Source organism: Python bivittatus, unplaced genomic scaffold (assembly GCF_059951505.1).
Source record: "Python bivittatus isolate LINGU-HERP-01145 unplaced genomic scaffold, Pbiv_v1 ctg000080_np1212, whole genome shotgun sequence".
Lineage (NCBI taxonomy): Eukaryota > Metazoa > Chordata > Lepidosauria > Squamata > Pythonidae > Python > Python bivittatus.
In genome coordinates this window covers 4,018,004-4,041,784 of record NW_028277035.1, presented here as the reverse complement: position 1 = coordinate 4,041,784, position 23,781 = coordinate 4,018,004, and the positions used below count along the sequence as shown (strand labels likewise).

General features: G+C 41.6%; 1 protein-coding gene across 1 annotated transcript; it reads left to right on the top strand.

Annotated features, from left to right (window-relative positions):
* The first annotated feature begins 50 nt into the window (after positions 1-50).
* On the top strand, positions 51-22,402 carry ST6GALNAC1 (ST6 N-acetylgalactosaminide alpha-2,6-sialyltransferase 1). The gene is made up of 9 exons (XM_025168005.2): positions 51-243; positions 6,600-7,404; positions 8,563-8,731; positions 11,568-11,739; positions 14,648-14,786; positions 15,022-15,125; positions 16,975-17,061; positions 19,411-19,510; positions 21,122-22,402. The coding sequence occupies exons 1-9, from the start codon at positions 131-133 to the stop codon at positions 21,290-21,292; spliced, it is 1,860 nt and encodes a 619-aa protein (XP_025023773.1). The 5' UTR covers positions 51-130; the 3' UTR covers positions 21,293-22,402.
* The last annotated feature ends 1,379 nt before the right edge of the window (positions 22,403-23,781 follow it).

Below are 23,781 nucleotides of genomic sequence, written 5' to 3'. Positions count from 1 at the left end.
TGAGTGGAGCTTGGGCCCTGCCCTCCCTGGCCAGGTGATATCAGAGGAATAACGCTCTGAGTTTTAGCCAGTCTGCAGCGTATCTGGGGCCAGGAAAGGTAGAGATATTCTGAATGTTCGGCATAAAACCATGAGATTAGGCAGGAAGTTTCCTAGGTCATCCCACCTCTTTCTCCTAGGCTTTTTGTTCCTCATTCTGTCCTTTGCTGCTTACATTGGCTTTACTGAAAAATATCCACGCAGGTAAGAAGAAATTCTTCTCCTTTTCGGATAAAAATTATATACTGCTTGCTCTAATGTGATCAGCTGGTCTTTGATTAGGTACTGAGATACACTCTATGTTGTTCTTGCCCATCTGTATCTTCTCTTTTGCGGATATGGCAATATGTTCTCCAGGCAAGTACTTGTGACATCTGAAGTTATAAAATACTTTTCATCATTAGTTCACCCATAGCTGCGGGCTGGGGCCAGTTTTTCTTGCAAGATGGGACTATCACATTACCAGGATGGGTCCCAACAACATGAGTAATTTTGCTCCCAAACTTAAAAGAACAGACTTTTGCAATCTTTTCTCAAAATCTGTGCATGATTATAGATGAAACATCAGTGAAAAAATAATGCTGCCCACAGAGGTATGCTTCACTCCCACCCTTCTCTCTTTCAGAAAGCTCCTGAAAACCATCTTGCTTGGCCCACAGGCTGAGCGTGCATGTCTTCCAATCATTAATAGCACTGTGGTCGTTTTTAAGGTGGTTTTGAAAGATTCAGTTTTTGATTTGCTCTTCTGTGTCCTGCCTGAAATCTCTTTGGGGCTGTAATACAGATACAGTGAATATGATTCTAGATAAAACAGAAATCTAAAAACTTACTAAAATTGTACGTGTGTCCTATAATTCGTATATGAATGATAAGGTCTAGAAACATGTCAAGTCTCTGTTGGGTATGTGTGTGTTTGTTTAATTGACAAATTATACTTATAATTAACATATTCCTTAAACAATAGTGACAGGTAGAATTTATGTAGAGCTGAGCATAATGGAAAAATGAACTACCAATCTGCTGAGGTAAATGACTGGCATTAGTTTTGTTTCAAAAGAATAATGGAATAATAAGGTACAACAAGTATCATTTACCAAAAATATGTTCTGTAGCTCCGAAGTGAAAGATGATTGTTTAATGTTCTCAGACTACCAATAGTGATCTCTTGTTACATCCCCATATTCCAAAAAAAAAAAAAAGTCCAGTGGTATCAGGTCACAAAACAAAAGGAAGATTCAGTTTCCTAACCTCAGTCTAGCACTTTCAGGTGTCACCATTTTCAGTCAGGAACTAGTAAGGAGCATGTGCTTACCTCTTCTATTATAAGTAATGAGCTGGCTTTTGGTGGTTAGATCAAATGCAGGAAAGTTTTTGAATATGCCGGTTAGGACAAGCGTTATGAAGCGGGGAGCAATTGCAACCCTCAATGATGCCAGAAAATGCAGGACTTAAAGCAGTGTTGTCCAAACTTGGCCACTTTAAGATGAGTGGACTTCAACTCCCAGAATTCCCCAGCCAGCCATGCTGGCTGGGGAATTCTGGGAGTTGAAGTCCACTTGTCTTAAAGTGGCCAAGTTTGGACAACACTGACTTAAAGTGTCAGACAACCGCCCTCCTCCTATTCTTGGTGGACCGTTCCTCTTCTGTTGTTGTGAGGAAGCAACAGCCAAAGTGTTATTCCTGCCTATTATTTCCTGCAAGCTTTGACAGCAATATTTGATCTTTCACCTGACCAGCACAAAGAGCCAATTCTACCTTCCTTGATGCTTTTGTTATTTGATGCTTCAATATTTACTAAAGGTTTCAAACATTTTCTGTATCTGTATCCGGTATCCTGTTTTTAAAGGTGAAACTTGACATCTGCCTAGTATCTAATATGTCTAAGACTCTCCATTCATTTAGAAAGAAATTATATGTGATCTAAACATGTCCGCTTAAGGCATCAGAAGGACAGAATAACCTTTAGAGAGGGAAGAAATAATGCTTCTATATAAATCAACAATATACTGTGTCCACAATTTCATTATACTTTAGAGCAGTGTTTCTGGCTGGGGAATTCTGGGAGTTGAAATCCACGCATCTCCCAATGGCCAAGGTTGAGAAACACTGCTTTAGAGTTTAGCGTCCATTGAGAATGTTTGCCGCAAAACAGGAAATGCTCTTGGATCAAAGTATTTCCACCATTACTATTTTGGCATGGAAATAGTATTAATCTAGTATTAATCTTGGGGTGGGAACTGCCATGTCCAAGAAGAACTGAAAATAAAGGAAAGCGATAACACTGCTTTTAGAATACTCTTCTTTTAGGAAACAAGAGGGTAGAATTTTTGAGCTCAGAAGCAAATTGCCGAGAAAAATACAACTGAAGCTGCGGTCCCAGTAGTCAGTCTCTGTTCTTTTCTTGTAGATGTACGAGGAAACTTTGACATGAAAAATTCCCCCGTTTTGCATATTGTGGGTCCCATAAACTTCCTTGTTAATTCGTTACTCTTCTGCCAAGTGAAAAGTAAAGCTATTACGAGTGGATTTTCTGTCCCGTAGCATTGGATTCTTGTATCATTAAGGCAGTATTCCTGCAGGAAAGCAATGGAGATGAATATTCATGATAGACATGTGCAGGATTGTGATTCAGAGGGAAGCCAACAATTCTCAGGGAAATAATTTTCCAAAAGGCCAGCACCTCAGCCTATTAAATAAATAGGCACACCTGCAGTGTGTTTCCATTATACTTCTGTGAATGATAAATGGGTACATCATCATGTACCCTGTTTTTCAAAATCATGGCAGTTGATGCATAAAATCATTGTTTGTTGTAGACTGGATTTTCTTTTACTTCTATCGGTATGTCAATCATAGTAGACTATTTCCCATCAAGATCCGGTTCTGTGTCTTTGCCTACCCAATAAATCTTTCAAATGTAATTTATGGAGCTGCAATGGCAGCCCTAGATAATTATACAAGCTGGAAAAACAGCTTTTATAGATCACTTACAAACATCCACTAGGCAGTATTTGTACACTGGGATTTTTTTTTTTTTTGCCTTTTGTTAATTTACTGCATAATACCTAAATATATTTATATAAACGTATCTGGGGAGATGGACTGATTTTGCTTTCTTACCAGCAGAGGTACTGATGTAGCAAATTGAATTTATAGCCAATGTAAAGAAGTAGAAGTTTTGCTTATCTTTTCCACTGATAAAATGAAACAAAAATTCAGTCTATAAATATGGTGGACAAACCCAACAAAGATTGTTATCATTATCACATCTTTTGGTACACTCCCCACCTTTGCAGCCAAAGGACAAAAATCCAGTACTGAGTGGTTTTGTTAGCCCTTTGAAATAGGCCAGGTCAAGAAACAGGCATGGCAGGGATTCCAGGAATGCTCGTTTTTTTTAATTGTTTATGTGCCATCAAGTTATTGTCAACTTAGCAACCAAATAAACAATCCATGACGATCTCTCCTCACCTGGTCTTTCAGGTCTTCCAGTGGTGCACCCATTGCCGCTGTAACTGAGTCCATCCTGCTTGCTGCTGGTCGTCCTCTTCTTCTCTTTCCTTCTATCTTTCCCAGCATTAGAGCCTTCTCCAGAGAGCTGGGTCTTCGTGTAAGGTGTCCAAAGGAGGATAATTGCTCTCTGGTGTAGGACAATAGAATAAGAGCATCTTGAAAGCCTGCTTTCTCCCCATCATACACTAAACAAAATCAAGGAGGGTTTATTTTGAGTTTTTTTTCCCCTCACACTTCCCTCTTTCTCAGCACTGTGTAATCTGCTGTGGGTCTTCCAGGCTGTGTGGCCGTGTTCTGGAAGTTTTGTTTCCTAATGTTTCACCAGCATCTGTGACCGGCATCTTCAGAGGGCAGGAGCGCAGACAGGAGCAGTTCTCTCTGTGCCCAGGATGATGTGACCCTTTTGTGGGTATTTATAGAGTTCTGAAGGGGGGGGGGATTGGGGGTGTGTGATGGGGAGGTAGGGGGGTGAGGGTGTGTGTGGGGTTTGGGTTAACGAGTGGCTGCTTGTTTTTTGTCAGAATATGTGTGTATCTTCCTGGGGATTAGGCAGGGTTTTTTCTTCTATTGAGTTGTTAACGAGTGGCTGCTGGGGGTGATTAGTATGTTCATTGTGTGAACTGTTCACGCGTCCTGGTGGTTGAGCTGAGTTCGTTGACCTTTTGCAGGCTGTATTTTTCAGGACTGGTAGCCAGGTTTTGTTGATTTTTAGACTCTCCTCTTTTTTATTGAAGCTGTGCTGGTGTTTGTGAATCTCAATGGCTTCCCGGTATAGTCCAGTAACACCAACAGCCACTATACCAGGCTATACCGGGAAGCCATTGAGATTCACAAACACCAGCACAGCTTCAATAAAAAAGAGGAGAGTCTAAAAATCAACAAAACCTGGCTACCAGTCCTGAAAAATACAGCCTGCAAAAGGTCAACGAACTCAGCTCAACCACCAGGACGCGTGAACAGTTCACACAATGAACATACTAATCACCCCCAGCAGCCACTCGTTAACAACTCAATAGAAGAAAAAACCCTGCCTAATCCCCAGGAAGATACACACAAATTCTGACACCAAAACAAGCAGCCACTCGTTAACCCAAACCCCACACACACCCTCACCCCCCTACCTCCCACTAACCCCCCCACCACACGCCCCCAATCCCCCCCCTTCAGATCTCTATAAATACCCACAAAAGGGTCACATCATCCTGGACACAGAGGGAACTGCTCCTGTCTGTGCTCCTGTCCTCTGAAGATGCCGGTCACGGATGCTGGCGAAACGTTAGGAAACAAAACTTCAAGAACACAGCCACACAGCCCGGAAGACCCACACCAACCATCGTATTCCGGCCGTGAAAGCCTTCGACAATACACTGTGTAATCTGTTTGAAAGTTCTCCCTTAACTGCTTGTTCATACCTTCCATCTCCCCAAGGTGAGTTCTTAATTCCTTTACATGTCTGGCCTCTTGATTAGAAGAGAAAAAACCTTATGGAAAGGAAGGGATTTTATAAAGCCATTCCTTGCCACAATCAGTTTGAATTGCAAAGCATTTCAAAGAACAGAAAACATAGCCTGCTTTTCTCCTTCTTTATCCTTATCAATCTGGTTTGTAAATGCTTTCAGGAAATTACTACTTCTGATTGAGTGTGAATTGGTCTGCTCCATACCTGGAGTTTTGGGCTGCTAGCAATGCACTGGCCCTGGTACATTTTGCTGTGGGGTGAACAGCAGGAACATGTCCAGAAACAGATGTGGGGTATAATCTCAGTGTGGTGAATCCACAGATAATGGCAGTCCTCCCCAGTATGCTCCAGCTTAAATTAGTACTGTGCCATATCTTGAGACAGACAAAGCTAGGTCAGATCCATTCCATCCAACTCATCCATCAGATCTAGAGGGCAAGGTTAACAGGGCAACCCAAATTCTGTTAGTTGAAGAAAGGGTCAGAATAAGAATGAAGAAAAACTTTTGTACCCCTCTTCCTATCTCTTCTCCACTATCTGCTATAATTCCTTTGTTCATAATTTCTATAATAGGGATGCCCCCAAACCCTTCCTAATTATTTCTTCTGTTCATAATAAAACCAAATCCAACATGCATCAAATTGCAAATGCAATCCAATCAAAATATAATTGGTTTAAAGTACAAAAGCACTATTAGTGACCATCACTAATAGTGCTGCTATGTACAAAGGCTAGTGTAATGCTACGTGGGAATGACCTTGGGACGCAGGAGGATGAGCCACAGCCTAGACAACAGTCTGATAAATGAAATCTGAATCTGAAGGAGGGGTCGGGGTAGAGAAAATGTCTCAGAAGTGACCCTCCTTAGTTTTGGGAAGAATAAAAGTAAGGGAGGGGAGAGGTACTTTCAGACTTGCAAGATTCTGTTACTGTAGCCTTACAATAAAGATAGTGTTAGTACTCATATTAGTTAGTAGTGTTAGTACGCTTTTTGTCTGGACTACCTCAAAAGGCTGACAGCTTATTTACTTACTGTGGGGCCATGTTTAGTCTTATGCAACATGTTGAGGTTTGTACAGTATTCAAAATATGAGCATGGCAAGGAAAGAAGTAGGCGAAGTCGGAACAAAAGATGGGAAGAACAATTAATATTTAATAAATAAATGCCAGGATATTCTGCCTCTGAAGGTGCTATCCAGGAGCTTCCAAGTGACCTAAAAGGAGAGTGTAAAACTTATCAGGAAAGATAGTTTGCTTTATATTCTATATACCACTCACCAGTATTTTTCTTAAAATTAAAGAAATTATCTTGAATTAACTAGATACTAAAAAATATACCTCCAGCAATTTGTAATCAGGTGTAGCATTTAAGAAGATAAAACTGGGTGATTTCAAAGGCAAACATTTCAGTTCCAAAATATTTCTGAAGTTTAACTGAGTAGGGACTCTGCAATCCAGATGGGTTCAAGAGATCTACTTAGATTTTTGAATTTGTCAAATGTAAGCATCTGCTCTCTAAATGTCATACACACGGACTACCTTAAGTAAATACATTTTGGATGTAACTATCTTTTAAACTGCATTTCAGACATTTGTTTCGTTTTCAATATGTCAACAAAGTGCCACTGTTTAACATCCGAAGCAATATTCTAGAAGTTGTAACTGCCAACCCAAAGATACTACAGCTTCCAAATACAACAGTGGGACCAGGCAGTTCTCCACTGGAGAAAGATGCTGTGAAGAGATGGGCAACGTACAATGAACGGTATGCCCAGGACAGGCAGGCTGAGCTCCAAGATACATCAGCATCACCTCAAAAGCAAACCAGCAGTAGGCTTGTCACAGTGGAAGCTCGTCAGAAATCAACTGAGAAGAAAGAAGGGCCTTCATTAAATAAAACTCAAGCCGATGACAGTAATGAGATACCTACAGCAAGTCAAAACCTGGCTGAGACTTTGGTTGCAACACAATCATCTAATAAAGATGGGAAGAGTATTACACCAGCATCCAACAAAAGAGAAGAAACAAATAAAAGTATGGTATCAGGACATGAAGAAAAGGAGAGAGCAAGGACCAAATATGTAACACCAGCATCCCCAAGAAAGCAGACTGTGGGAAGGAATGCCACAAGAGCAGCTAATCAACAGCAGTTTCACGGTGAAAGTGTCACACTGCTCTCTACAGCAAAGCAAACTCACCCGAGAAAACAATCCACCACAGCAAAACTAATTAACGAACACTCTGCCAAGGCATCAGTATCTGATGTTCAACAAGTCACACATCCGGCTCCTTTAGCAACATCCCCTAAAAGGTTAAAAGCATCTGACTTTAAATCTGAGCCCCGCTGGGAGTTTGATGACATTTATCTCTTGGATAATTCAACACCACCATCAGTAAGTAACCATAGCATGATTTTGCCATAAATTTCCTAAAAACATTTGTTCTTACTGCAACACACACACATATTAATAACTATATTCTGTGATACAATCAAACAAGGGGTAGATTTTATTATGATGCATGATGCTTCCTGTTCTCTTCCCTTCTTTGTAATTTTTCTTGGCAACTATCTGTTATGAAGGTCTATCCTAGGCTACATCTGCTTTAGCTTGAGATAATAGCTACCAAATGAAAATAGGCCATATTGTTAAAGTGCAGCATGTTTAATTTCAGTTCAAACAGATCTCAGTGAGGGTAGATGTCATGCTTACCTGCCACATGTTCCAGGTTTCAGATAGGTTTGGAATTAAACTCTCCAAGTACATAATCCAAATGGATTACATTGGATCTCATGGAAGGAAAAAGAGCAATAATATTTCTTAAAGATATGAGATAGTTGCTAAGAATCTCAACAGAAAATGAATCTGAAGTCTACTTCTTGTTGAGATTGTGCTGTACCATGTCAGAGAGAAGTAGAAATTTAGTGGATTTTCCATATACAGTAATGAATATTGAGTGCTCTTCTAATCTACTATCCACATTAGGATTCTTTGCACATGTTTTGGGATTTAGACTTAATTTTTCTCAAACATTTCAGTGACTTTTGTGGTGCCTAACCAAGCGTGTTTCCAGACAGATGGTTTCTAGTGTTACTAGTCTCAAGGAATTTTGCTACTGTTTAATGTTTCCCTTAACAGATAATTTTTGGTAAGAGAAAAGGAGGAAGATATTGAGAACATTGGAGGATTACAAGTGGAGAACAGTATCTTGACCCCTCATAACATTCTTTGAAAGAATCACAGCATATGGAAGCGTACGGAAGTATCCTACTGCTGTCACCAAAAAGAAAAAGAAAAGAAACAATCCATAAGGGAAAAAAATCAGCAGGAAAAAAATTATTCTTAAAAAAAAATCACAACCCTAGGATTATTTTAATTATTAGACTACCTGACACTGTGCAGATCATATTCACTTTGAGATCTCAATCACATCAATTATTATCAGAACTCTGTAAGTCAATCACAAGGATGGAGAGCTGCTGTGATTGGACAATTCTGGTTTTTCAAACAGTTGTCTCTTAACTTCTCTTCCCTTCTTTCTCCACCTCTTAGACCTGCCCAGATTCTCTGAGGAACAAGGCTGCCAAGTCTGATTGGCTACAGGATATATTCCTACCCAATATTACAGTCTTCATGGACAGGAGTCACTTCAGCAACAGTGAATGGAAGCGTATGGACCATTTTGCTCCACCGTTTGGCTTCATGGAGCTAAATTTCTCATGTGAGCAGCTCTATTAAAGGGTGCATAGTATGGGTCAAAAGCAAGCACAGACCTGGCTGTTTCCTCAAGCCTTGGGCTAGGATATTAAGTGAACTTGGTTCATATGATTTCAGTATTGGGAGGTTTTTGAGTTAGACTCCAGTGGCTTTGTGCTGTATTGATGGATATTTGTGATGGACTGGAATGGAGGAAGGGGGGTGAAAACGGTGCTCTCGTCTCCAGAGCAACGCTCTGGAGATAAGCAGAGAAAGCTGGTGCATCCCTAAACATTCCAGAAGATAGTAGAGAGTTGTGCCTGGGAACTACTGGTCAGTCTGAAAAGATTGATGTCAGGCCTAGCCCAAGGAACTCCTGGAGACCGTGTAGGTTCAATCAGCAAGGTTTATTAGCTAGCGCTTATTTACAGAATCTCTTCAGACTGACCGGTAGTTCCCAGGCACAACTCTCTACTATCTTCTGGAATGTTTAGGGATGCGCCAGCTTTCTCCGCTTATCTCCAGAGCATTGCTCTGGAGACGAGAGCACCGTTTTCACCCCCCTTCCTCCATTCCAGTCCATCACAATATTACTTGTACTGTTATTTTCATTATTGGTGCTGCTTTAAATTGTTGTTAGCTGCCCAGAGTCATATGTTGAGGTAGATGGCCATAAATAAAATTCTGCTGAAAGATCTGCCCTGGCTACCGATTATCTACTAGGTATAATTTAATCTTTAAAGCTCTACACATCTTAAGGCATAATTATCTGCAGGATCACCTCTCCTGCTGTGAACCTGCCAGGTTATTTAGATTAGCTGGCAAAACTCATCTGAAGATGCTCCTGCTACTAGAAGGTGAGCTTTTGGGTATATGGAAAAGGATGTTCTCCTACGTGGCTAGCAGGCTATCGAACATGCTCCATAGGAAGCCCGTTAAGAAAGGTGTGTTTGGCTTTCATTCACAGAGTAGAGTGAAACCTCAGTGCAATGGACTGCAATGTAATGATGAAATTATGCAAATGATAATATTAGCAAATGATCCAGTTTTTGCTATTTGCATCAGTTTATGCCATTTCCATAATGATGTCATTCAGAAGGGAGTTTGTGTCATTTGCATTGCCATGATACTTTTCAATTTACCAAACTTTGGGGAATAATGGACACCCCCTTCCTCAATTATTCTGTAAAAATGAGGTTTCAATCTCTTTTGCCAAGCTTTTAATTGCTAATTATATTGATGATTGGTTTCAATGTTGGTTTTAACTGCATCCGTTTTATTGTATTTTATGTTTGTATGATTTTATTGTTGTAAGCCACTTTGAGCAGTGGAATAAAGAGAAAGGTAGGGCATAAAATCAATAATAAATATAATAAATATATTTTCCCCTAGCTTGCATCATAAGCTGGAAAGAGCAGAAGAGACCTCCACCTCCACTACCCCCATCCAAAAACCTTCCCCAAATCTCATGGTAGTTAAGCCCCCTTCCTTGAGTTTTTCTGGTAAAGAAATAAACTTTAGGAATACATTCCTCAACTTCCTGCTGCCTTCCTCCAACCCAGAAACTCACAGACCCTAATAAGCATTGATGGGGTTCCTAGTCATATATCTCACTGCCATATGTCAGCCCCATCAGATGAACCAGACCAGGAAATCAATTCCACAGAAAGGCTAAAACGACTTCTACTGAGATTGGCTACAGGTAGTCCTCACTTAACAATGGTAACTGGGACTGGAATTTCCATCACTAAGCAATGTGGTTGTAAAGTGCAACATCATGTGACCACATCGCTAACTGATGGCAATCCAGGCAGTCCCATTGCTGTCATTAAGCAAGGATCTCAGGTTGTTAAGTGAGGATCTCCTTGAGATTTTCTCCCGGCTTCTAACAAGAAAAATCAGTGGGGCAGCAGTCCCCGGAAGTCCCAGTTGGTTCGCAAGCAGACAGGGAGGCGGGTAAGTGGCTGCTGTGGCATGGCACGAGCATGGCTGAGCTGCAGGCATCTGCTGTTGGGTGTGCAGGTGGCTGCTGTGGCACCATGCAAGTGCAGCCAGGCTGGGGGTGGCTGCTACTGGGGGTGGCTGCTGCAGGGTGTAGGAGGCTGCACAGGTGGTACAGTCAAGCGGGCACAAGAGTGCAGCCGGGGGGGCTGCTATGGGTGGATGCGTGCTAGGGAGTACGAGATCCCTGGGATCTCATACTCCATAGCTGGGCTCTTTGGGATAAAAAGCAGTGGGAGTTGGAACGACTTACAGGAGCAACTTGCAACCTTCCCTGCCGGCTTCCCCGTTGATTATGCTTGTGGGAAGCCGGCAGAGAAGGTCGCAAATGGCAATCACATGACCATGGGATGCTGCAACCATCTTAAGTGCGAGCCAGTTGCCAAGCGCCCAGGTCGTAATCATGTGACCATGGGGGTATTGGGATGGCCGGAACTTTGAGGACCAGTCGTAAGTACCACTTGTTCAGTCCTTTGAATGGTCGCTGAACAAGTGGTCATTAACTGAGAATTACCTGTGTAATAATAGAATCTTGCATGTCTGATGGTGGTGTACCTCTTCCTCCTTCCTCTACTCCAGTGATTTAGGGAAGACATTTTAGCCTTTGATTTCCTGGTCTGGCCCATCTAGTGGAGCTGACAATTCCAGATTCAATCCATATTAGGGAAGATCACAAGTTCTAAACAAGACTGAACTTTCAATGCCCAAATCCAAGACAAGACAGTCAACATAATATATTCTAATGCAGTTTTTCTGTTATGTCTGAATTGTCTGCTAGGCCCTACCCAGTTTGGAGCTGTCCTTTTTTATGTTGCCTGCTAGCCTCTTCCAATGAATAATTATTTTTCATTTCTTTCCAGTGGTAAAAGAAGTTATAAACATGCTTCCTCCTAAACCCTACCACCACGTTCTCTTTGCACACAACAGCAGTCAGAGTTCCAGGTGTATCAGTTGTGCAGTAGTAGGAAATGGAGGGATATTGAATAATTCCAGAATGGGCAAGGAAATCGACTCTCATGATTACGTGTTCCGGTAAGAGGAACTGTCGTTTTTACACTAGCCTTTCACTCCTTAAAGCTCGCAGCTTCTCACCCAGAACAAGTCCTGGTTCCATTGCCTTTGGGAAAATAGCCCTCAGAAGCCACATGAAGCTGACCAGGGGGCTCAAGCCAACAAAAGTCACACAGTCCTGCAGGAAGGCTTGGCCAGCCCTGCTTATCCAAGAACAAACCAAGGTTACCAATGATGGTTAATGATGCCTAACCTCACTACAGGGTAATAACGGATCATAATAACCACCCAGAGGTCATTAAGAGTTGGGTAGCATACAAGTTTAAATAATAATAATAATAATAATAATAATTATTATTATTATTATTATTATTATTATTATTATTATTTAGCTTAGCATATCATGCAAACTGAATGATCTTGGCCCAGTCACTGTCCCCCCGCCTAATGTGCCTCACAAGCTTGATATGATGATCAAATGGCAGTGGAGACAGACAAAGAATCAAATACAACTTGAGCTCTTCATAGAAAGGCCATAAGTGTAACAAATTATACATGGAAACAATTATTTAAAAATCACAGTAGCAAAGTGATTTTTCCCCACTTGTCCTTCCTACAGGGAATACAGCAGCTCTGACTGATAATCCTGTGGTAAAGCTGGTTGCGGCTTCACCATGAGGCTGTTGCTCAGGCCCACATGGCGAAGTTGTATGCAGCCTTACCTGTCAGGTTGCCAGCTGCAGTGTCACAGCTCTTCTGCGGGCATCCCTGCAGTACAGCTACCTGCCCCCTCCCCCACAGCTTAGCTACTGCACCACCTAAGCTGCAGCAGGGACTCTTCATACAGGCGCCTGGTGACCTGTGATGGAATGGAATTATGAAGGCCAAACTCAGGGAGGGAAACACGCTCTTTTGTCTCCCGAGGGGCGAGGAAGAGATAAGAGGATGAGGCTGGCACCTCCCTGAGGAATTCACTCTGTTTTGACTGGCTGACTTTGGGAACTGAGATTCTTGCTAGAGGTTGTAGCTAATAAACATTGGTGAACTGAATCTACATGGTCTCCTGGAGTTCCTTGGGCTAGGCCTGCATGACCTTCCTGAAGACACTGCTACACCAAAGTGGAGTGGGGGCAGACAGCTGTATTGTCCCCCTTTGGATTCTGTGCTACAGCACAGATGCCACCACAGGCGGCATTTGAACCCAGCAAGGTGGGCAGGTGCTGACTTCTTCCACCTCTTTTCTTCCACCCTTGGAGGACCAGAAGCTGGAAAACGGGGCTTCAGCCGCCACTCCATGGGGGGAAGTAAGTCTTTCTGGGACCAGGAGAACTGGTACCGAATATACCCACTTCCTTTCTCCTCCCTCTGCTTTCCCTGCCACCTACTGATCCCTAAAAGAGATGGGAGAGACGGCTTTTTACTAAGAGAGCGGGGAGAGATGGCTTTTTGGCACAGTGGGAAAGCTGTGACTCTCCCAGTGCCAGAGAGCAAATGGAGCCGAAAATCAGTGGCCAGGGACCAGAGAAAGGTCTGTGTCTGTAGCCCCTTCAGGTGGCCAAGAAGCCCTGCTCCTAATCTTACCTCAGTCTGACAGTCCAGGTGCATAGCTGCTGCTGGAAGAAGCTGGAAAATACAACCTTGAAGCAGTGGAAGAAGAGACAGGCTGGGGCTGCCTTTGCAGTGGGGCAGAGTAGATAGAGGACAATATTGTGTGTTCACATCTCCCACAAACGGTGGGATGTTTTGATGCCATGGCAAGCAGGATGTCCAGATAATTCCTCAGTTTTACACAAACAGGAGCCCAAAGTTGCCAGCTTTAGTTTCTACTCGGTCAGGACTAATCTAATACTGCCAATAATAAATTTTCTAAAGGCTCTCTTGAAAAATATAAAGTGATTATTACTGTGATTGTCATATTTGACAGGCTGAAGTTTCTTTCATACCTACAGGCTGTATGCAAGGGCCTTCGGAAGCTGAGCTGATTAACTATCAGCTCAGTTCCTCCTCCAGAGGAAACACCATAAAGGCAGTTTTGCGGGTTCTCCTCTAGAGCAGCAAGGCAGATGGATTCCCACTGGTGGGAACTCTCATCTTGTTCTGCTTCCTGGCCCCTATGATTTCCCCCTGCACACCAAGATGCTGTGGCACCTTGGCTCCTTCCCCATCTTCTTCCCAGGCAACTTCTCCACAGTGGCTGGTTGGCTTTGCTTTTTTCTTCTTCACATCAAAGAACAGCTGTCTAGCTGATTTTTTGTACTCTCCCATTGGCCAGCTGGAGGCACCACAGACTGACTCTTTTGGAAGACAGCACTCAGCGCTGGGGAAATTACACAGTAGGAAGAAACTGTTGCCAGTGGTTGGAGGAGCAAAGGAGCCCACAGTAGTGCTTTGACTGAAAGCTTAAAACTAAGACATTCCTTAGGACCAGCTGGAGTTATGAAAGCAACCCCCACTCATCAACTGATGGGTGTGTGAGTGTGTGGAATGTATTTTAATATTCCCCTGGAATCTGCCAGAGAATTGTATGTTTTGGATGTTGGCTCTTAATCTTTCCTAAAATGATAGAAAAACATTTTTCCTCCTTCAAAGCCAATTTGGAATTCTGGTTTTCAAAAATTAGGATTCCACTAATTTACTTACGTTCCCCAGAATCTTGCAAATTATGTATATGTATCTGAAGTATTCTACCCAATGTCCATTGTAATGTAGACCTGTGCACCTCTAGTAAGACAGTGATTCTGAAAGGGATTTAAATGATCTGGCTTGCAGAAAATAGAAATATCCTACATGCCTTTTAGAATGTCTTTCCTCTAAAAACTTGATGATGTCAAAACCTGAGTCATGTCACCCACTCCAGTAGTGCTTGATGAATCCAGTCAGGGAGCTCCACTTGGCTAACTTTGTAATTTTATATGGCCTCTTTGACCAGAGTGAGCGGAGCCGTGATCAAGGGTTATGAGAATGATGTGGGAACAAGAACTTCCTTCTATGGATTCACAGCCTACTCCTTAGTGGCTTCAGTTATGATTCTGGGAAATCGTGGATTCAAGAAGATCCCTGCAGGAAAAGTAAGGCAGATAACCTGATATTTCCCCTCCTCCTTGTGTAAGCAGTAGTTGTGAGAGCAACTTCGATTAGAAAACTTTAAACTTTCCTCCAAGTTCCACAACCCAAATCTGATCTTTCCCTCTTCCACTCAAGAACTTGGTGGCTGACCAGCAGAGAATGCCCAGCCCTATCTTTCATGTTGTGGCACTCAGTCTCCTGTGCCTCCTCCTAGTGTAACTGTGGCATGTTTCCTAGGAGGTCAAGTATCTTCACTTCCTGGAAGGGACAAGAGATTATGAATGGCTGAAAGCTCTTCTTCTGGACACGAATGTCAGGAAGGGATTTTTGGACTATTACGGGTGAGTAGTGCTGTGCTTTCTGGACAAGGGCACCCACCCTTCTGGACAAGGGGGGCAAACGACAAGGCATGCAGTGCAGTGACAAGGTCATCATCCAAATGCTGTGACTTGCATACTTGCCTCAGGTGTTGGGATGCAAGTACACAATGGTGGCATATGTCCAATGTCATCACTCAGTCACTGTATGGTTTGCTATGGATGCTGCTTAGGAGGAAAGTGCAGAAAATATTTTGTCTAGACAGAATATGGGCAGAAAAATGTGCACTTGAAATGAATAAAATATAATGTAGAACAACAGACAACATCTTCAACTTGAAAGTAGGTCCAGATGCAGAGATTTATCTCCACTGTTTTTATTTAGATATACATTATCCAGGTTATGTTCAGGTCATCCACAAGATACATCTGGATCAGGGTAAAGGTCTTTCTTACCTTTCAGTTTTTCTGCCTTGGCAGTATGGAGAGTTTTTCTTGACCTTGTATTGCTGACTCCTTGCAAACATTTTTCTTTGATGTGTGAAAAGTTAATGAATATGGATAAGTGCATTTTCATAATTTATTAACATTTTGGCACAATGTGCCCACATCTCATTTGGCTTAACAGAACTATTACATTCTGAAATAAGAACTCTAAAAACATTCCTCCCCCCACCCCCAAAATTTTAATGAATAATCAGGAGATGAACCAAGCAAGATTCAGACTAATTTTGAGAGTTCTGTCCCCAGGAATCTCTGGTGGGCCATCAGCTTCCTGTTAATGAAAATAAATGGCAAAGAGATAAAAACTTCTATTGACTTTTATAGGGCTTATCTGTACAGCCTTGTGATGTGCTTTCTCCTGTTCTTACAATGAGAGTAGAGCGTGTTGTTCTGAAAACCACTATCCCATTTCCTGTCCTCTAGTACCCTTTCCCTCTCCCACTGGAGACTTACATGGCACTGCAACCAGCGGCTTTAGGAGCATTCTGAAGTTGGTGGCCCGGCTGACTTGCACAATTGCAGTGGCCCTCCCCCATCTCTTGTTGAAGGCTCGTGTTGTGAAATGCCTGGAAGTGAATACTTGCAGAGTAAAGGAAGATACAAGTCTGGGATCCCTCCTCCTATCCAATTGTTCATTTCTATTTTGTTGAATGGCCCAGTTTCTTTGCCTACAATTTTCTGTCCCCCACAACTCTGTTAAGTGTCAATGGTACTACCATCACAGTAACATTTTAATAATTCCAAAAAGCAAAGCAAAAACAAAAAACCACACACACACATACACTTACACACAGAGAAAGGCTGTTGAAAAGATGGTCCAGTCTGGTGTGACACATTTCCTGTGCACTGCTGTAATATTCCTTCCATGATTGACTAAGATGGGGAACCAAAGAGGAGAGGGGTGAGCGAAGTAAGCAGACTGAGTTTTGTATCATTGCCCATTTCACAAAGGCCTTCATGGTGGAAGGTGCTACAACAACAGAAAGTCTGACCTCAGGGAATATTCCCTGAGCTGAAAAAAAGAGAAAATGTTGACAAAGTTTTGTTCTCACTGGTGAGCAGAGGAATGACTTTGGAGGCACAGAATCCCATGGCCAGATGGTAGGGCACGGTCCTATCATTTGGAGCCCTGCAGGTTGCCAGCTTCTCCCAGGAACACAGAATGTTCACATAGGAGGTTTTATTCCATTTTCTGGTGGAAAACATCACTTTCCTTGACCTGGTCTCAGCCTGCCCCAGGAATGGGCTGGCAACATGCAGGAAGCACTGATGTGAAGAAAGATCTTCAGTCTAACTTATAGAAAAGCTGACCAAACCAGTTTTGATTTGAACTGCACATATTTGCCTGAAAATTTATTTATTTTCCTAGACCAAAGCCCCGGGACAAATTTGACAATTTCAACTTGGATCAATATTTTGTGATTCATCCAGACTTTCTCAGATACATGAAAAACAGGTAAGACGTAATGTGAAATGAACTTCAAACATCAGGAACACTTTCAAGATTTCTAATAAGCAGTGTTGGCAGTGTGGATAGGTGCAGAAAACACTGTTTTGTTTTGAACTTGGAACAAAGTAGCTCCAAGCAAAACATTCCATCAAAATTGTTCTAAGTTGGCTGTGTTCTACTGGAATGAAACATGAAACAGGTTGAGCGTTCAATGTTTGGTCAAAACAAAACCTAAAATATTTAGTGTTCTGGGTATAGGAAACAATGAGAACTTGGGGCCAGCTGCTGCTGCTTTCTTATTTTCATTCTAGGACTATAAGAATAGGGGTAGTGGTGATGGCAATTCATTCATTTCTTTAATTTAAACTATATGATCACCTACTTCTTAAATGACTCTGGGTGGCTAACAGGGTTAAAAACATCTAGAACAAGGAAAATGATAAAAATATAAGAAATAATAAAGTGAAATGCACTATACTGGGAACCAGATACATAGTTCATTTTGCACAGCGGGCTCATTTAACTTCCTGGCCCAGCACCTGGGGGAAGAACTGCTGTACGTCTTCAGGGCCATCCTAAAGGATGGCAGGGATGAAGACAACCAAATTGGGGGAGGGGTGGGGGAGGTTGTTCCATAGGGCAGGTGCTGCAACAGAGAATGCCACAATACTCAAATTGAAGAAAATTTGGCCAACCATGTGATTTTAAAAACATTAACATTAAAATCAATCTCTGTTGAAAATGGTAAAAACAAGCTTAGCTTTTACCATCTGAAAATTATATTTAGATTAGCATCTGTTGTCAGCTCCTCCCCTCCCCTCCCCTCCCCTCCCCCCCCCCCCCAATTCAACAGAAAGAACAAATAATGGTCTTTTCAATTTCTTTAAATAAACCTTCTGGGTCACTTAGCCAACCCATTACAGGACAAAGCAAGCAATTAAACTTTTTAACATTCCTTTCAATAAATTAATCACTCTTTGGTGATTAATTCGTTTTCTTAAAATGTTGTGTGTGTGAGTATGTGTGTGTTTTGTTAACATTTCCTTAGCCAAGTTTCAGAAGGCACAGATTTTTGTTTTATTTTTGCAGCCTATCTGCCAGGTGCAAACCTAACAAAAGCAACGCTATGATTTTCTGATGATTTTGCTTCCACCCTGGGATGAACCAGCAGGTTGTTGATGTTTCCTAACTGAATGAATAATACTGTAATGTTATGATCAGATATGAGAGCATGCACAGGTACACACAGACAGACAGAAAGTTCAACACACCAATCCCGTATTACTAATCTTTGTATTTAAACCTCAGCAGCGGTGCAGTAGTAACTCTTGTGAAGATGACACAAACTAGGCATCTTCCCTTGCATTATTTCTGAATAATGCTCAGTACTCAATCGGATCCATTAATGCAGTGTTGTCCAAAATTGGCCGCTTTAAGATGAGTGGACTTCAACTCCCAGAATTCCCTAGCCAGCATGAGTTGAAGTCCACTCATCTTAAAGCGGCCAAGTTTGGACAACACTGCATTAATCCATCCACATGAACTCCAGCTTCCCCACAATGAAATTTCTTTAAAAACCAACAGCACTAACCTGGAAGGCAGGCAGGCAGGCAGGCAACTCTGGGCAGCAACCTTCTTCTGCCATGCATTTACCTGTTTTTTTCCTCTTGATGTTCCGCTCCCACATTGCTCCAACCAATCTCAGACAACATTAGCAGGAACATGACTAGTCCCAGCTTCTGAACTAGTCAGTCTGAAACTTTGAAGGAAGATGCTTAAACACAAGCCACAAAACAGCAGCTCCATCCCACTGTTTGGAACAGTCAGAACCCTCAAAACTAGGCCTCTTGAAATTAGTGAGCTTTCTATCACACTTGGAACAAAATAGCGTGAGTTTTATTTCATGCTCAGAATAAATCTCTCAAGGCACCTGCACTCAGAACATCTGAAATGGCTCTTTTGCGGTTGGCATGTTCCAAGATTGGAACTTTTTGCCATCCCCAGCTGCCAGATTCCGTTCAGGATGGGATTCCTGGGCTTTGAATAATCAGGCTGGCATTGAGGAAGAATTGTCTGGAATGTGGCTGTGAAAAAATAAAGTGTGTCTCCTGAAACCATTCCTCCTTCACAGCCTTAAAAGTAGAGGACCCCTTTACCAGATGGAACAAGGCAACTTAAAAACAAGCACAATTCATTGTGAGGGTATGTCTGTGGCCAATTTTAAGAACACCTCGTAAGTGCCTTTCAACCTGTGTGTTGAGGGCTGAATGGCAGCTGATTCTCAAAGGGAGACCTGCTCAGCTTTCATCTTCTTCCTATGTTACCTTTTAAAATCTGCTTTATAATCCACCTCAGGTTTTTGAAGTCCCAAAATCTAGAAAAACCCTACTGGCGAATTTATAGACCTACAACAGGTGCCTTCCTTCTGCTAACTGCGCTCCATCTCTGTGATCAGGTAAGGGTTCAAAGGTGCTGGAGAGAATCTAAAGGAGATCATGTGCGCCACAAAGGTAACAGAGGCATTTGTCTCTTGCTCCATCCCTTAGGAAAAACTTATTTGGCAATCAGTTAAATCTGCTGCTCTTTCAACATTTGGAATTTTTTTTTTCTAGTTCACTAGAGAAGTGCCTCAGGACAAGGACATATGCTTTTAGCCCTTGCCCTCTTGCATGACCATTTCTGTGCTGTTCCTTTAATCATATTCTTTCAACCCTTCCTTTCTTGACTTAAAACAACAACTTCAAATTAAAAGCCTTTCTGCATGAGTGAGTTACCCTGGCACTGGTTTATTCCATGAACTCCAAGCATGCATGCCAGCCACATAAGGCAGTTCTAATGCCTAACTTGTGGTTAAACCTTTTCTGTTGCATGTCTTTCTCGTATCTTAGTGAAGTTAATTTCAGTTAAGCAATCTATTTGCAGGAACACTGAAAGTCCTGACATCCCCAAAGGCTTCCTGAAGAGCAGATTTCAATGAGATAAGGATCAATGAGCTAATTTCTTTCCTCAATTTCTACAGCTTTGCAAGTTCTTGGATTCCTCTGTCATCTCCACAGAGTTAATTCACCATACCCATGTGGGGGCAAAGTCATCTTCCACTCTTCCAAAGGGCTTTAAATTAATCTTGCTTTCTTCTCCTTCTTCCCCTTTCAAATATCATCTGCTAAGTGCCCTTCCCAAGGTTGTGTGCTCCCCTTCCCCCTCATCCCCCAAAGCCAAGATGCTCAGTTGCAGGAGAATGGTGGCTGTACACGCACAGATTTTCTCCTCGCTTGCTTTGCATAGAGCTGGTTTGAAGTTGCATGTTTTCAGTTTGTTCATGATAATGCTCTTCAGAGGAAGGACAAGGTATGGATTAGTTAATGTTTGAGCAATTAAGATCTAAGATTCACAGGCATTTACTCACTGTCTTGGACAAAATAGAGGGATACTTAACTCATCGGGTTAATGGTTTAACAATACTATAATAAAAACAGACCATCCCTAAAATATTGGCTTTTTAGTCAGTGCTCTCAGTTCTTGGTGTTTAAGGAATGCAAATCAAATGAATGTTTTATCTGGTTAACATACATACATACCTATATGTATGCCATAGTCCATCTACACATGCCTTTAAATGGCAAGTATCTCTCCATTTTCTCAAATCAGAGCTCAATAGTCTGCTAATAATGTGTGCCATGCTTGGTTAAGCCAATTGTCTCTTCACCCATCTCTTGTAATTTATTCATTGCATTATAAAAGCTGCTTTTAAGATTGGGGAGCCAGTACTCTGGAGAGGATTTGATCCTTTTCCCCCCACTCTAATCCCATAGGCTGAACATTTATTGTAGGCCTGCCTTTTCTCCTCCCCTCATCATTACCATTGGGGAATATTTTCAAGTGGGGAAAGAGCAAACCACCACTACCCCAGCCTTCAAACAAGCTTCACATGGAGCTATTAGTTGATGATGATGATATCTCACTGAATCCAATAAGCTCATGGATTTATTTATTAAATTTATATTTTTCATATGTCTAACTTGGCTTTTTCCAAGTCAACCCCATTTATTTCCCTTTGCCTTCCTAGGTAAGTGCTTACGGGTACATCACTGAAGGCTACCAAAAGTATTCGGATCACTATTATGATAAGGAACGGAAACGTTTAATTTTTTATACCAACCATGACTTCGATCTGGAACGGAAGGTATGGAAAAAACTTCATGATGCAAACATTATGAAGCTCTACCAACGAACCTGACAGAAGCAGACTATGGACTTCTGGCTGGGGTGGGTTGTTTTGCTATGACACAGAAACTCTGGAAACAGGGATGTTATTTGGACTTACTGTTATCTAAGATACACTAATAATTTTCTGAATGCTTCCATAACACTTAAGATTTTTCTAAGAATATCCACACCATGAACATGATTATCCATCCAGGACAAAAAGATACAAAAAGATTCTGCTAGTTAAGAGCATAATTTAATGTAGAGATAATTCAATCCTGAGAATTTGATTATAATTAGAGTAGTACTGTAAGGTCCACTATCTCAGGCAATTTATGCTGTCTGACCACTTCTTTCCAAGAGTTCAGGCAAGAGATGGTTGATGCTTGAGATTAGGGTTATTATACTTGAGTTGTAACAATCCAGACAACCACTAAATGGGAGCAAAGGATACAGAAAACTCTTTGGTGCTGCCTGGTGGTCCTCCAGATAATTGGAGCCCTGATATACTTACCCTACCTGAGATCCCACAGTCTTGAACCCTATCTGCATAGTTACAATGTAAGCATTTTTTAATCAGTAAACAAGTGCCATGACTGCTTAGTTTTAATGTGAATCCATTACATTTTAATATGAAAACGGACTTGACTTCACAGTAAAGAATTTTTTTCATATGTAGATTGTGAAGGGTGGTTTTTGTTTGTTTGTTTGCTCTAGACTCCAGTTAGCAAAAACAGAATTAGGAAAAATGGTGAGGCAGGTATTTTGCACATGAAAGGGTCTCATTCAATCCCTGGAGTTGTAAGAAACTATGAAAATTCCTTTCTGAATCCCTGCAAAGCTGCTGGTTATCAGAGTAGACACAACTGAGCAAGATGACCAAAGGTCCTACTTAATTTAAGGCAGCCTTCTATGTTGGGAAAGAAGAGATGAGTAAAATTCACTTCTCTCTTCTTGCTACTAGGAACTAATGAAACTTTCTAGATTTGCTTAACTTTTTGATTTCCAGTGGATAAGTGCAAACAACAACAGTAACTCCTTTCTTCCTGATATTTTGGGGTGAGGTGGGAATTTGCAAAACACTTTGTTCTATTTGCCATCTCTCCAATAAAGACTGTTCTCTAGAGAGTGGTTTCCCCATCCTTTGTGCTCCGTTGCTTGCTCTCAAGAGTAGAGCCTCAAGCTTTTGAGTTCTCAGTAGGGTAGCAAGGAATTATTGTTCGCCTTCCCACTCTGGAATCCAAGCCATGCCACATTGCTCCAGGTTGCTAAGTGACAACTCTGTCCTGGTATTCTTCAAGCCTGAATAGGACCTTTACAATTCCCAATACGTTTTTTTTTAATGTTTTTCTCTGTAGAGGCCCCTTCTCCCTTGCATTTTTCTGTTGCAGGGAAGGGATTAATCTTAGTCTCCTTCACAACATAGAAGATGATAGAAAATTCCTTTAGAAAGTCATTTACAAATCTTAGGAATAAACAAGGGTATAAAAACATGGGCAAAGGTTGTCTGCATGGCCCAGACCATCCCTGTATTGTTTTGTGCAAGATCACATAAATGGGTTGAGATGTATAGCAGTAGTTCTATTGGAATAGAAATTGTGATCTCATAGGATCCAGAGACAGATAGTTAAAATATCACATACATTTCATCTTTATGATAAAATTGGAAATTGGATCAACTCTGCCAATTTTATATCACAAACAGTCTGCTGATATGAGGGCTGGTTAGACTCTATTTTATAATTAGAGCGGTACTGAATTTACCAAGAAGTCATACCCAGCAGTATAACTGCATGCCATGTTTACAAATGGCTACAGTGGATGCAAAGATGTTTATTCAAGATTTTTTTCACAATTCCTATTTGTTGCCCATCTGCTGCAGTCTTGGGTCAGAAACCTCTGTTTCAGGTATCTGGGATGTGCAGTATAGGCTCAGTAGCCTTAAGTAATGCACACAGATAGAAATAAGTGCAGCACAGATCACTTGATACTGAAGATACATTAATCAATGTCAGCCCCCCAGGTTGGCAAGGTCAAGAAACAGAAGCAGCAGCGGGGGTTCTAGGAATGCTATTTTATTGTTCTAGGGCATAATAACAGAATCTTGAAGTCTGTCAGAGTTTCTCTCTGCCCCATCAAACAAAACCAAGGTGGGGTTATTTTGAGTTTCTTTCTCACACTTTTCACTCTCTTGAGACTAAATTGCTGTTTCTACTCCCTTCATGTTTCATTGTTCTCTTCCCTCTTCCCAAGACCAGATCTCCATTTTTTCACAGTCAGCAAAAATATATTCTATTTCTATTCTAGGCTAATCTATACACACATGACCCAGTTACAGAAAGTGGCACATGACCAAGACATTTGTCCATTTAGGCTTGACTGTCAGAGTGGAAGACATGGAGCCCTTTACACCCAAAGAGTCTAATTCTTCTCCAGTCTGAAGAGGTTCCTTAAATCTGATGTGCTTCCCTCTTAGGGATTCCGTGTCCCAAACTTCACCTTTTGTCAGCATGTTCCAGG

Excerpts from the sequence above, each read along its gene's own strand:
- ST6GALNAC1 (XM_025168005.2), top strand. The coding sequence starts at position 131 with ATGAGATTAGGCAGGAAGTTTCCTAGGTCATCCCACCTCTTTCTCCTA. Across the intron at positions 8,732-11,567 it reads CATGGAGCTAAATTTCTCAT|TGGTAAAAGAAGTTATAAAC; the intron begins GTGAGCAGCTCT and ends ATTTCTTTCCAG. Across the intron at positions 19,511-21,121 it reads CGCTCCATCTCTGTGATCAG|GTAAGTGCTTACGGGTACAT; the intron begins GTAAGGGTTCAA and ends TTGCCTTCCTAG.